The sequence below is a fragment of the Rhinoderma darwinii genome, chromosome 5, assembly GCF_050947455.1.
Source record: "Rhinoderma darwinii isolate aRhiDar2 chromosome 5, aRhiDar2.hap1, whole genome shotgun sequence".
Classification (NCBI taxonomy): Eukaryota; Metazoa; Chordata; class Amphibia; order Anura; family Rhinodermatidae; genus Rhinoderma; species Rhinoderma darwinii.
Window position 1 is genome coordinate 300,740,009 of NC_134691.1, and position 14,586 is coordinate 300,754,594.

The 14,586-nt window shown below is 42.5% G+C and overlaps 1 protein-coding gene across 5 annotated transcripts in view; it reads right to left on the reverse strand.

Moving 5' to 3' along the window:
- XYLB (xylulokinase) overlaps positions 1-14,586 on the reverse strand; it is a 205,515-nt gene that overhangs the window by 121,257 nt on the left and 69,672 nt on the right. For all 5 annotated transcript variants that reach the window (XM_075827349.1, XM_075827348.1, XM_075827350.1 and 2 more), the window contains 5 exons: positions 8,350-8,415; positions 6,348-6,420; positions 4,529-4,647; positions 2,047-2,128; positions 1,541-1,581 (listed from right to left, as the gene is read on the reverse strand). In XM_075827349.1, the coding sequence (XP_075683464.1) occupies positions 1,541-1,581; positions 2,047-2,128; positions 4,529-4,647; positions 6,348-6,420; positions 8,350-8,415 (381 nt within the window). The remainder of the gene's footprint in view (positions 1-1,540; positions 1,582-2,046; positions 2,129-4,528; positions 4,648-6,347; positions 6,421-8,349; positions 8,416-14,586) is intronic.

The following is a 14,586-nucleotide window of genomic DNA, read 5'->3' on the forward strand; positions in this document are numbered from 1 at the left end:
AAACGAAAAGATGACCATGGCACACTTCTACATGTGTTCTGTTTTGGTCACCTACTCAGCTTGTTTTGCCAAGGGTCTATTTAATCGGAAGGAACACGAAGCAACACAAATGCATCTCTCATATGTGGCAAAGAGCCGTATTTCAGCTCTCTGGAAAACAACAACCCCACCAGTCATTTCTCAATGGTTCACCTTAGTCAATGAAGTAATGAGAATGAAACACTCGGCCACCTTCTGGAAGGAAAACACTGACGCAGTAGCTAAGATGTGGTTCCATTTCACCTACTCTTCTGACTATACCCTCCTCACCGATGAGGAGATTGAGGAAAAAATGTGAATGCACTTGTGAGGTTTTTTTTCTGCTCTCTCTTTTCCCCTACTTTATCCCCTCCTCTCTTTCTGTGCACCCTCCTTCTTCACCTAACTGTTCAGTTCTGCAGTATCATATTTTCCGACTCTCTACAATATGAGCTGTATACTCAATATTTAGATCATTTTCAGGTCACTAGTTGCGTCCCCCACCACAGTATGTTGTTTTCCACAAACTTTCAGACAGTCATGTAACAGTTTCCTATTGTTACTGTGAAATGCTTTGGCCACATTGACCTTCAATTCTTTCTACTTATTTATTTGTACGTTACCACTAAAACTAAAAACCAATAAAAACCTAGTTTTAATTAGTTCAAAGTAAAAAATTGTTATCATGAAATGCAAATACAATTTATTTTTGTCTCTGCCATCATCTACAAGCACTGCTCCTTCCTCCCTTCTGTACACAACATTTACTGAGCACAGTGTGTCTCATGAGAGACTACGACCTAGTCTACCATCAAAGGGTGGCACTCTCCAATAAAAAACTTTTAATCAAGTCAGTAGTGTTTGTTAGAACAATGGCGCACATTTAGCAATGGATTTGTAGCTTTTTTTTTTGCATCTTACTCTAAAGTTGTGGCCCACATTTACTAAGCAGTGTACTTCAGGTTTTGGCAAATACTGCGCCACTAAAATGTTTCAAATAATGACGTAAAACATTTTAGCGGCAACATTCGTGGGTTAACCCTCCCAAAACATTATATGTAATAGTAGGAACGGGCGCAAATCTATTCCTATTCATTTCTTCGCCTTCAGAAGGTTAAAAATATTGCCATATTTATTATAAGTTGTGCACCTTGGAATAAATTTGGAACAAATCACTGAGAAAATAAAGCTGCGTCAGACCCGGATATAGAAGAAATGCCGTTATTTTAGTCAGTGTGAAAGGGAATGGCAGTAATGTATGTTGTGACAAAGAGGGCAAGCCGATTCATAAATTTGTTGCAACATTTGTCAATAAATGAACCTAGCTTTAACTTTTTTTACGCAGAAAAATATGTCAGTAAACAAGTGTTTGACGGTCAGATATCATGTGCGTGGACAGTTTTAGAATTGCTTTTCACATGTTTTGTTTCATTGTTCTCAGCTCGCTGTTCTATACGACAATCAAAAGGTAAGAAATAATCTGGAAACTTCTTCACATATGAATAGCTACTAATCCACTTACTGCAATATCCCCTTCCTCTAGTCTCATTCCAGCCAGAGATGCTGCATAAAGAATAAATTGTGTTAGAATATTATAATTATGGAACAGTTGTGCTAATATCGTATGCAGAAAAAAAATCTCCTGTGAGTAACAATGGTGTTTGCAATCTTCATTCCTTCATGAAAACTGTTTTATGGATCAATATGGGAAATTAATTGTTAATGTGAATGGGGATAAATCTCTCCTTACCAAAGTGGAAACCAAGGTTTTAGCTGTTTTACTGTGTGTTTTTTTTTTTTACAGAGTGGGCGGATATGGGGATCCACCATTCGCTTCAGTGGGGAATTTTGTAATAGCCGATTTCCATAAAAACAGATCTTAGGATGTTTCACAGAACAGTTGTCATGATCCTGGCATTAACCACACTGATTTATTTGCATTGCTGTCAAAATATGAATTTGGCCTTAAAATGACGAAAAAACTATTTGTATAATGAAAAATACATCCATTTGTCTACATTCTCTCACCTGGATTATCACCAGTGAATGCAACAACCCTGCAGTTAGGGTTAAATCCATAGCGCTGGACATAGTATGAAGACACATTCCCCTGCAGGAAGGAAAAGACACAGTAAGGGCATGACCACACATGGCGGAATTCCTCCGCAACTGTCCGCATCAATGCCGCACAGAATCTGCGTTGCAGATTCTGCAGCGGATCTGCACAAAATGTGCAGAAAATTGATGCGGACTGGCCGCTGCGGACTGCAGGAAAAGTGCTTCTCTTCTCCCTATTCAGTGCAGGATAGAGAGAAGGGACAGCACTTTCCCTAGTGAAAGTCAAAGAAATTCATACTTACCGCCCGTTGTCTTGGTGACGCGTCCCTCTTTCGGCATCCGGCCCGACCTCCCTGGATGACGCTCCAGTCCATGTGACCGCTGCAGCCTGTGCTTGGCCTGTGATTGGCTGCAGCCGTCACTTACACTGAAACGTCATCCTGGGAGGCCGGACTGGAGACAGACGCAGGGAGTTCTCGGTAAAGTATGAACTTATATTTTTTTTTACAGATACATGTATATTGAGATCGGTAGTCACTGTCCCGGGTGCAGAAACAGTTACTGCCGATCGCGTAACTCTTTCAGCACCCTGGACAGTGACTATTTACAGACGTCTCCTAGCAACGCTCCCGTCATTACGGGAGCCCCATTGACTTCCTCAGTCTGGCTGTAGACCTAGAAATACATAGGTCCAGCCAGAATGAAGAAATGTCATGGTAGTAAAAACAATACGCTCCGCAGCACACATAAGATCTGCGGACTTCATTGCGGAATTTTGACTCTCCATTGAAGTCAATGGAGAAATTCCGCCATGAGTCCGCAACCAGTCCGCCACTGCTCCGCAACAGACAGAGCATGCTGCGGACACCAAATTCCGCTCCGCAGCCTATGCTCCGCAGCGGAATTGTACGCATCGTGTAAACGAACACTGCTAAATTAAAGTGAAAGTCAATGGAGAAACGGCTCCGCTGCGGATTAACGCTGCGGAGTGTCCGCAGCGGAATTTAAGTGAAATTCCGCCATGTGTGAACCCGCCCTTAAAGATGTAATGATGGTACAAATATAATCACCATATACTTAATATAAATGGAAATGAAAAATGCTCTTAACTGTGGGTTGGAAAATTAGGTTCAGCTTACAAGCTAACCATACCAAGTGCTGTATAACGTTATTCTGTACAGTTGTGACTACTGGTCGGACAATAGAGATAAGATGTCGCCTTTTAGAATGTATACCAGTAATGAATACACTTCATTGCCAATCAGGTGACTAATACTTTGTAGGTAGCAAGTAAATCAGTAGCAAAAGTTACACATCCTCTTTAAATTAAAGGGTATGAAAACCTTGGCAACCATTTTTTTTTTATTGCTCCTATGCATCTAAATACAGATCAAAGCTAAGGGGAGAAAAGAAAATCTGGACCGCACATCCACTTGCTATACTTGATCTATTGCGGCTCAGCAAAATAAAATGTACGAACATGGGGTTCTTAGTAAACATTTTGATCAAACTGTATAAGACCACTTGCCACTTCATGGTGACCTCTTTCAACCTGAGTTAGTACAGCAAAAAGGTGAGGGGATGGCAGCGCTCCTCCGAGACTATTATGAGGTGCTGAAGTGTAGATCACCGGCTGCCACCCACTGCAGTCCCTTGGTGCTAAATCCTTAGTACCTGGGACAAGGCTAGACTCATTCGAACCCTGGCTTCCATAACACCTCAGCAGTGCCACAGGCTGGTCGCCTCCATGCCACGCTGCACTGATGCAGTAATTCATGTAAAACGAGCCCCGACCAAGTATTGAGTACATATACTGTACATACTTTTCAGTAGGCCAATATTTTGGTATTAAAAATAATTTTTTAAATTGGGCTTATATAATATTCTCATTTTCTAAGAGACTAAATTTTGGTTTTCATTAACTGTTACCATAATCATCAACATTAAAAGAAAAAACTGCAGGAAATAGATCACACTGTGTGTAATGAATCTATATAATATAGGAGTTTCACTTTTTGAATTGAATTGCTGAAATAAATTAACTTTTTGATGATATTCTAATTCATTGAGAAGGACTAGTATATAGTCTGACTTTTTCTTCTGGTACCAGCACTCCACCCCCATTCGGCCCAGGTGTTTTTAAAAACTCTATATAAAACCACTAAATCCTTCCTGTAAAGTCCAGTAGCAGAGGAAACCACTCTTCATACTGTGCACCTTGGACAAGCAGGAGTGCGTATGCTTGACCCTTTGCAACATCATCTGCATAACTGTCTTGGGACCTAATAGCATCCATAGTCACTCAATGCCGAGGCCATTTGGTCCTCTGATGGATCTGGAAGTGGAACTATATATATATATATATATATATATGTATATATATATATATATATATATATATATATATTAAGTCCTTCTTTTCTCTCCTGGTTACCAGTGCAGGTAGACTCACCAGTACTGAAGATGAAGGAACAACAGATCCAAGTTTCTCTTTGAGGTCAGGTGCACACGCATTAAGACACTTCTCACTCCACGTCTTTTCATGAATGTCTAGTAAGTTCATTCCAGACCCTAAAAAAGTTATTGTTATTATTATTATTACTACTACAACTATTTTCTACTACTACAAAATATGCTGAATTTTACAAACAATGTACTAACATGTTTCCTGCCCAAGTAGAGCCTACAATCAAAATTTCTAATGTAATGTAATGTCTACTGTAGGAATCGTACAGTATTAGAACAAGCTGACTTTACAGAAGATTACTGAATCCACAATGTGGGTAACAGAGGAGATTTGTGTCAAGCCAATGCATCTACTGCTATTAGCAAGTGACAGATTATAGAGGTGTAATCTGTAATCTAGTGGTGGAAAATCTGTAGGACCTAGCTACAATCACCACATTTATTCATTTATGTAGCAGACGAAGATACAAGGTGCAACTGCAACCTATGCCCCACCAGCTACGCCATTGCTGCTATTTTATTCAGAACACTATGAAGCTAATATTGTGCTCTGGATATAAATTCTTCTGTGAAGTATGGGAACTTTCAAAGCAAGTCAATCAACTAACCAAAATATTTTTAAACACTAATTGCTAATGCACCAAAAAAAATTATATTTTGGCCATATATTTTATCTTTTTTCAACACACATAGGGATTATATGTGGTAGCAAACCAGTATCTTTTAATTTATTTTATGTTTTCTATAGGCAAAATTTAAAGTACCGTAATTATTTAAACCATATAAATGTATCCCACATAATATTCCCACACTTCCGTGTATAGAATATAGAACACTTGTACTTTGACAAACATACGTTAATCGCTATAACACCCAGAGATCAAAGGTCTCCATTTGTGTCTGGCGCGCCTTCCGCATTTAGTTACTGAGTAGGATTTGAAAATGTACAGAAATGCGTTTTCTAGGTGTAAGATCAGATTGGGACGGGGATTATGGAGACAAAAACAAGTGAAAGGTAATAATCTGTGTGGATCTGTGTGGATCTGATATAACATATATTCGGTGATATGAACCAATTATTTTATGGGTGCATCTGGTCCATTTAAAATGTGTCCATGTCAGAGGATGGTCTCTATGAGTGCAGGTGCATTTTTTGATGTATCGCTTTTTTTATTTTTTTAACTATTATTTTCCTAACCTTTTCTTTTTTCGCTGTGAAAAACACACCCTTCACTATAAGCATTCTGTTTAGTGTTTTTTATGGCATGGTCTTCGCCACTTCAGGAGAACCGCACCGACACAGTATCAGCCTAATTTCTTTAATGGCAGAGCGTTATATATAGCGATGTGCCATCAAAGTAGACTACTTATATTTACATTCTATTTGCACAAGGCATTGGCAGCTAGGATGTAAATTTACAGATTCTGGTCATCAGTACCGTGAATGAGCCGCGGAATGAAGACGGAGCCGGAGGGGGAGGAGAAGAGAAGTGGTGTAAGTATTTTTGAATTTTTCTAATGTGTCCGATAAGGAAGGGTGAGGCAGAGGCCCAGCATGGGCCTCTACCATGCTAAACCCTATAGACTGAAATCTACACCAGCTGGGATCTGGCGTAGATTTCTGTAATAATTTACGCCAGATTTCTATTGAATTTTATAATTAATTTGTAGTTCCGGCAGAAAGTGGCGAGAAAAGTAAAAAGTCTTCGACTTTTTAAACCATTTGATATTTCCCACGCAGTGTATTTTAGCAATCTCACTATGTATTACCAGTGGTAAAAATGAGGCAGATGAGAGCTACTTACCATCACTGTAATCTATAGGTGCATAATCCCCAATAAAGAGTGAAGCTGCAAAACTGCTGACCAAGGAAATTCTCTGTAAAAAAATAATTGTCTTGTCTAAAGTCCAGAGGAAAAAACATTGAAAAGGTATTCATGGATAAAAACCAATATCACCGATATTGTATGTTAAGTGAGAAATTTGTAATAAACGCTTTAATGAAAAATCTAAACACATATTACATTGATGTGTAACAGCCAACATGAGTATATGAAGGGATTTACACCTAAAGCCTATATTCATTCAAATGGCATTGCAGTTTACCCCAGTATCACACTCAACCCATGTCACAATCACAGGCTCCAAAATGCTGAAATAGTTTCGGATATGCTAGGTTGGCCTCTCACACTGGAGATTAATTTTGTTTCGCTCATTAGATAAATTGTGGCTTAGCTTTGAACAAAGCTTCACCAATGTCCCTCTCGGTGCCGTCACTTTGATAGAATCTGACCAAATTGAAAAATCTTTGCCAACATCATACCATTGGCCTCACCTTACTATGCTGTTCAAACTTCTCAGTGAGATCGTCCCTCTTCCATGTACCCCATTTTAGGTAATTCACTGAGGCTAATGAGTTTTCGTAAGGTGGAATCTAGAGAGTTGCTTTGAGTCCATCAAATAAAGTTATATTTACACACAGGGCTGATTTATGAACATAACGTGGAGGTGACCCCAGGTAGTTGGCGGGCACAATATACAATTTACAAAGAAGGGGATTGCCTGCAGACAACCAAGCCCAATTTCCGAACTACCGATTAATAGTAGAACAAACTTTATTAAGCTACGTATAGCAAGACAGACCACATAGAATTGTATTCAAATTGTCACTACCTAGGACCGGACATAAAGGTAGATTACCTGTATGATTACAGGCATGTATGGTAATAGAGATAGGAGCACGGATTCCTATCATTAGCAAGTAAAATTACTAAATTGACTAATAGGTGGACAGTAGGTCCGGTCATACTTAGCCCCGTGTACCCCTGAGGACGCTACTCTGTAGCGAAACATGTCGGGGGGGGCTGTCAAGATTTTAATACCTACCGCTGACCGGCCCTACTGTCCACCTATTAGTCAATTTAGTAATTTAACTTGCTAATGATAGGAATCCGTGCTCCTATCTCTATTACCATACATGCCTGTAATCATACAGGTAATCTACCTTTATGTCCGGTCCTAGGTAGTGACAATTTTAATACAATTCTATGTGGTCTGTCTTGCTATACGTAGCTTAATAAAGTTTGTTCTACTATTAATCGGTAGTTGGGAAATTGGGCTTGGTTGTCTGCAGGCAATCTCCTTCTTTGTAAATTGATTTATGAACATAGGTACAAATGCAAACAACCATAAGTAGCGGACTCTGGATAGACTTGGGAAATCTAGCCTAACAGAAGTGTCTCATTGTTTCCTATGGGTGACTATGAAATGAAATCATGTAATGATATTCAGAAATACGCATATTTGTTGGAATGTGTCTGATTACTTTAACTGTAACTTAAAGAGAACCTTTCACTACCCCAGACCTGTGCAGCAGAGTGCCCCATCTTATAAGTACTGCTGCACAGACCTTGGGGCACTTTGAATTTGCTGTGTAGTCTAAGCCGTTCTGAAGATATCGGTGCCGTTACAATTGGCGCCCGATATGTAAATTAGCTCCTGTACTGTAAGAGGGGAGTTTTTGTACATGGAAAGACAGGGGGTGTGATAGTCAGAGCTCTGACACTGTCCAATCAGCTGAAGGCAGTGTCGGAGCGGCTTCTACTGTGTGATCTCTCTCTGCTGCGTGTGTGTGCGCACGTGGTCTCCTCCCCTCTCCAGCTACTATCAGCAAGTGATGACAAGACTGTGTGATCTCGCGAGAGAGGAGGAGAGCTGGGGTAGTAAAAGGTTCTCTTTAAGAATCACTATGTAAAACGGTAGTTCAGGGTTGCAGGCAATATTTATGGAAAAGTGCAGTGAACTCACCTCACACTGGGAGTATTCTTTTGGCTTCTGTTTATAAATCTTTGCAACTTGATTTCCGGTAAAGCGCTGACAAAAAAGTAAACATTTATTAAAATTGAAATAGACTAGAATTCATAATATATGTGTACACACACACACACACACACACACACACACAGCAAATTAAATATGAAAATACAGCTATTGCCCAGACCCCCACTGATCAAGGCATCCACATTTGCCTTTTGACAAGCCACTCCTGCAGCCTAAACAAAAACCAAAAGGTTGGATCTTAACAGAACCCCCATAGCACAGTCCAATGACCGCGGTGCTTCCCAGAACAAAATTTTAATAAACAAGGAAGAAAACAAGGCCTGAACAGGGCATAAAGGAAAAAGATGGCACTCAGCTAGAGGGTTACAGAGTAATACATATCTTTCTCAGGTATAAATGTAAAAATGTTTCAACAAATTTCATAAAGTGATCCTGCACAACCGTCACACACCCGGCTGGGTAGGGATAATCCACACCCAAAAATGTCATGTATAAACACTACACCTCACCAAAATGCATAAATGTACATCAATAATACATAAAGTGCGCAGATTATTCATATGCATAAAATTAATTCACATTTCATATGTATACATCAGGGTAGTATATAATCAATTCATAATGCCATAGAGGCTGAGGGTGTCAAGTGGACCCACAAATATAGGCTACAACGTCATGGGTAAATGTAAAAACCCTACAGTTAAATACTGGGTCAACATAGGGATTCAAGGCACGATAAATGCTGCAGAGGTAATAGATAGTAAATGAGCGGTATCAGCAGGAAACCTGCATGCATGTGTGCAGGAGTCCCAGTCAGAAAGCATATAGTCAGTTCCTAACCAATTAGGTACAGTCCAACTACCAAAGGGTAGAGAAGCGGAGGATATGGCCGACCAGTGACAAACGAGGTTTACAGTAATCCTGTACAGTGTATGGTGTATAAACTTTCATGAGCCTGGCGATTATAACAGGTGCTCGCTCATTCATGTAATGCTTTTATTATTGAGTGAGACCATCGTCCAGACTAATGCACAGGGCAAGCAGAGATTTAAATCAATAAAAGACAAGTTATAGTGAATCTTTTCCCATAAAACTATATATCGATCTGCTCACCTCCTCCGGCGCTATAACATGCTGCCTGCAGTTCAGACTGCTTTTTCAATGTTATATATCTGGTCTAATATTAAAATCAAAATCAACCTCTGTGACCAAAAACCTATCTTAGCATGACCACAAGGTGGCGAGCTCTGATCTGTCAATCCACAGGAATAATAAATACTGTCTGCAACTTGCATAAATCATTTATAAAAAAAAAAAAGTCTAAAAAGTTTTGACAAAATATATTCCTAGTAGTTTACCTTTTTGTATAATTGATTTCTGTTATACTGTGTATGATAGCTCAGTATTCATACAAATAGTCTGTAGCTTTAGATCTTGGCCACGCTACTATTCATTTAGAATAGAATTAATACTAAAATTGTCCATAAAGTATATTCGTGAATCAGAAGTATGTGCAGCAGCCAAATTTTGATAATTATATTGGCATCTTTCTGTTTTAATGTGACAGACATTTTTGCAAAAGTGACAACATGAAGAGAAGTTATATTGGTTATCACCTTTGAATTTGGCAATGTGTGTTTAGATAGTCTTCAGTCTGCATGAATTATGATGTATTCAGGGATATATACACAGCTTGCTATGAAGACATTATTCTATGTATCATCCTTCCCTAATTACACCACAGCTACTTATTAACATTAGGGGCTGTTTAAGACAGCAAGGACATAACGATCCCTGTAGCAGGGGGTGCGACCGGGCCTGGAGGGGTAGAAGACCCACCAGCCCTGGACCACAATGCAAGCGCAACTTATTATGGCGGAGCGGAGAGCCATTGTTTCCCTGACCCGCGATTAACTCTGGTAAGGCACAGGTGGTTTTAGGCTTCTGGCCTACTAGAGTTTCCTGGGGACGTCAGCCTGACTTTCTGGTACAGGCAGCGGAATGATGTCACTGCATCGTGCTCCCTGTCCTGGGCAGCAGTTTTGCAAAAAATCTTCTGCGATGCAGCAGCTCATTGTGGGAACGTGGTAAGGGGAGTTTACATTTTTATTTTTCACTGGCACAAAGGGGGTACTATTAGTGGAGATGGGGGGCCTAACTACTATATGGGGGCAACTATCTACTATAGGGGGGCCTAACTACTATATAGGGCCAACTTACTACTAAATAGCGTACCTAACTACTATATAAGGCACAAAAGAGAAGAACTACAGCATTGGGGCACCAAACAACTAAGTATGGCACCTAAGTACTATATGGGAGAACCTATATACTATACGGGGGGCACCTATCTAATATATGGGGGTACCTATATACTATAGAGGGCCTAACTACTATTTGGGGCACCTAACTACTATATGCGGGCACAAAGAGGACAACTACTATATGGGGGTACATAAAAGGACTACTACTGTGGGAGAGCACAAAGGGGGAAATTACAACTATCTGGTGGCAGTAATACTCTTTGGGGCCATTTGTACTGTCTGGGGCACTAAGAGTTGCACTTTTACAGTGCAAGGCCTAAAGGGGGCATTATTACTGTTTGGGAATAGGAGGGGAGGCAAGTCGTCATGGCAGTCTGGCCCGGATGAAGAAGATAGTGAGGAAAGTGAACGACTCCAATCAGAGAAGACATCATCTGTAAGTCGCTCAATATAACTGTACTGTATTTACTTATATGGTCTGCAGACTGCCTGTCTAGGACTGGTATCTAACACTATATTGTCACTGCATGGTGGTAATGCTAGTCTTTGTATAGTGGATTTTATTTAGTAACAGTATAGTGGTATTACTCAGTTACTATGTAGTGGTAATATGTGGTCCTGATATGTCCGTATTATTCAGTATAGTTGTAATATTCAGTCACTATGTGATGGTAATATAGAGTGTCATGGTGTGGCGGTAATATTCTGTAACAGTTTAGTGGTATTATTCAGTCACTATGTGGTGATGATGTGGCGGTATTATTCTGTAACAGTTTGGTGGCATTATTCAGTCACTATGTGGTCATGCTGTGGCTGTAATGGCAGGGGGTAGGGAGACGGACAAGTGAGCCCTAATCTACCCGCCACTCTGTCCCTGCGTACTTGCAACGACCTGCCCTAGGCGACGGGGTACAACTGGGCGGCGGTCCCTGCGCTCAGTAAGTGCACGACAAACACGACAAACATACAAAGGAACACAAGCAAGGAAAAGGGGCCGTTGCCCACGGCAACACCGTGAGCAACCAGAGTGGTGAACGAGCCGAGTCAAGCCAGGAGTGTGCGAGGTACAAAACGAAAAGCAGAAAAGTAGTCGGTAAGCCAGGGTCTGTATGGAGCAGGATCAAAAATAGCAGGAGCTGTAGCTGGGCCAGGAAACCACAAGGAAAGAATCACAAGCACCGAGGGACAGGAAGTGCAGGCTTAAATAGACCAAGGGCGGGAGCTAGCTGAGTCTGGCCAGGTTACAATAGGCTCTCCCACTCCTAAGCCTGCCAGCCTGAATGGTGGAAGCAGGAGTCAGTCTCAGGGATGTATTCTCAGGTGCTGACTGATTAGTTCTGGGAGTTAACCCCGAAGCTGTGCCTGGCAGATCCTTTAAGGTACCCCCCTTTTATGAGGGGCCACCGGACCCTTTCTAAGTGGACCTGGCTTACTGGGGAAACGCAGGTGGAACCTCCTGACCAATACCCCAGCGTGAACATCCCGGGCGGGTACCCAAGTCCTCTCCTCGGGCCCGTATCCTCTCCAATGGACCAGGTACTGGAGGGAGCCTTGGACCATCTTGCTGTCCACAATCCTGGCCACCTCGAATTCCACCCCCTCAGGGGTGAGGATGGGAACAGGAGGTCTCCTCGAGGGAGCCAAGGACGGGGAGCAGCGTTTGAGGAGGGAGGCATGAAACACGTCGTGTATCCGAAAAGACGGGGGTAACTCCAGCCGGAAGGAGACAGGATTGAGGACCTCAATGACCTTATACGGCCCAATAAACCGGGGAGCAAACTTCTTGGACGGAACCTTGAGACGCAAGTTCCTAGACGACAACCACACCAGATCCCCGACCATAAACAGGGGGTTATCAGAACGTTTTTTATCAGCCTGAGTTTTTTGTACACTCTGGGACACCTCTAGGTTTTTCTGAACCTGGGCCCAGACTGTGCACAGTTCCCGATGAACGACCTCTACCTCGGGATTGTTGGAACTACCAGGTGAAACGGAGGAGAACCGTGGATTAAACCCAAAATTACAAAAAAAAGGAGAGACCCCTGACGAGTTACTGACCCGGTTATTAAGGGAAAATTCGGCGAGGGGAATGAAAGACACCCAATCAAATTGACAGTCAGAGACAAAACACCTTAAGTATTGTTCTAGAGATTGATTAGTCCTCTCCGTTTGGCCATTGGTTTCAGGATGGAAGGCAGAGGAGAAGGACAGATCAATCCCCAACTTCATACAGAAGGCTCTCCAAAACAATGAAACAAATTGTACCCCTCTGTCCGAAACAATATTGACAGGGACCCCATGGAGACGCAGGATGTGTTTGACAAACAAGGTAGCCAACGTTTTGGCGTTGGGTAGTTTCTTGAGGGGCACAAAGTGGCACATCTTACTGAAGCGGTCCACCACCACCCACACCACCGACTTGCCTTGGGATGGAGGCAAATCGGTGATAAAATCCATGGAGATATGTGTCCAAGGTCTCTGGGGAATGGGCAACGAACGCAGTAAGCCCGCTGGTCGGGACCTGGGAGTCTTGGACCTAGCACAAACCTCACAAGCGGCGACGTAGGCCTTAACGTCTTTAGGCAACCCAGGCCACCAATAATTTCTGGAAATGAGGTGTTTGGTTCCCAGGATGCCTGGATGGCCAGATAGTGCGGAGTCCCGAACAAACTCGGGTAGCGTATTCGCCTCCTTAGGGGGAGAAATAGAATTAACAGAAAAACATGACGTACAACATTCATTACCCCATTTGGTTAGCTCCCCAGTATTCCAGTCAAACGTGGGATTATGCAACTGCAACCAGGGAAGACCTAGAACCAAATCGTACGATAATCCCTGCATCAACAGTACAGAGCATTGCTCCAAATGCATGGAGCCAACAAGGAGTTCAAAAACAGGGGTATGCTGTGTAAAATAACCATTAGCAAGAGGAGTGGAGTCGATACCCACTACCGGGACAGCTTTAGGCAAATCAATCAGAGGCAGAGCAAGGGACATAGCAAATTCCACAGACATGATATTAGTAGAGGACCCTGAATCCACGAAGGCACTGCCGGTAGCAGACCTACCACCAAAAGAGACCTGAAAGGGAAGCAAGATCTTTGTACGTTTCATATTTACGGGAAATACCTGTGCGCCCAAGTGACCTCCCCGATGATCACTTAGACGCGGAAGTTCTCTGGCTGCAATCTTACGCTTAGGACAGTTGTTCACTTGATGCTTGTCGTCCCCACAGTAGAAGCAGAGACCATTCTTCCTGCAGAATTCTCTACGTTGTTGGGGGGACACGGAGGCCCCGAGTTGCATAGGTATCTCTGAATCTTTCGGGGAGGAACGAAGCAACGGAGCTTCGGGAGGCATCATGGGGGAGTCGGAGGAGAAAACACATAAACGTTCACGTTGTCGTTCCCTGAGACGTCGGTCAAGTCGTACCGCTAAAGCCATAACCTGGTCTAGGGAGTCAGAAGAGGGATAGCTAACTAGCAGGTCTTTCAGGGCATTCGACAGACCCAACCTAAACTGGCACCTTAAAGCAGGGTCATTCCACCGAGAAACTACGCACCACTTCCGAAAGTCAGAGCAATACTCCTCAACAGGTCTCTTACCCTGACTTAAGGTCACCAGCTGACTCTCGGCAAAGGCAGTCCTGTCAGTCTCGTCATAAATAAGTCCGAGAGCAGAAAAGAAACAATCAACGGAGGAAAGTTCAGGGGCGTCAGGAGCCAAGGAGAAGGCCCACTCTTGGGGCCCTTCCTGGAGCCGGGACATAATTATACCCACCCGCTGGCTCTCAGAACCTGAGGAATGAGGCTTTAAACGAAAGTAAAGCCTACAACTCTCCCGAAAGGAGAAAAAAGCCCTCCGGTCCCCTGAGAACCGGTCGGGCAACTTGAGGTGGGGTTCAAGAGGTGCGGTGAGGGGAACTACCAGGGTAGCATCA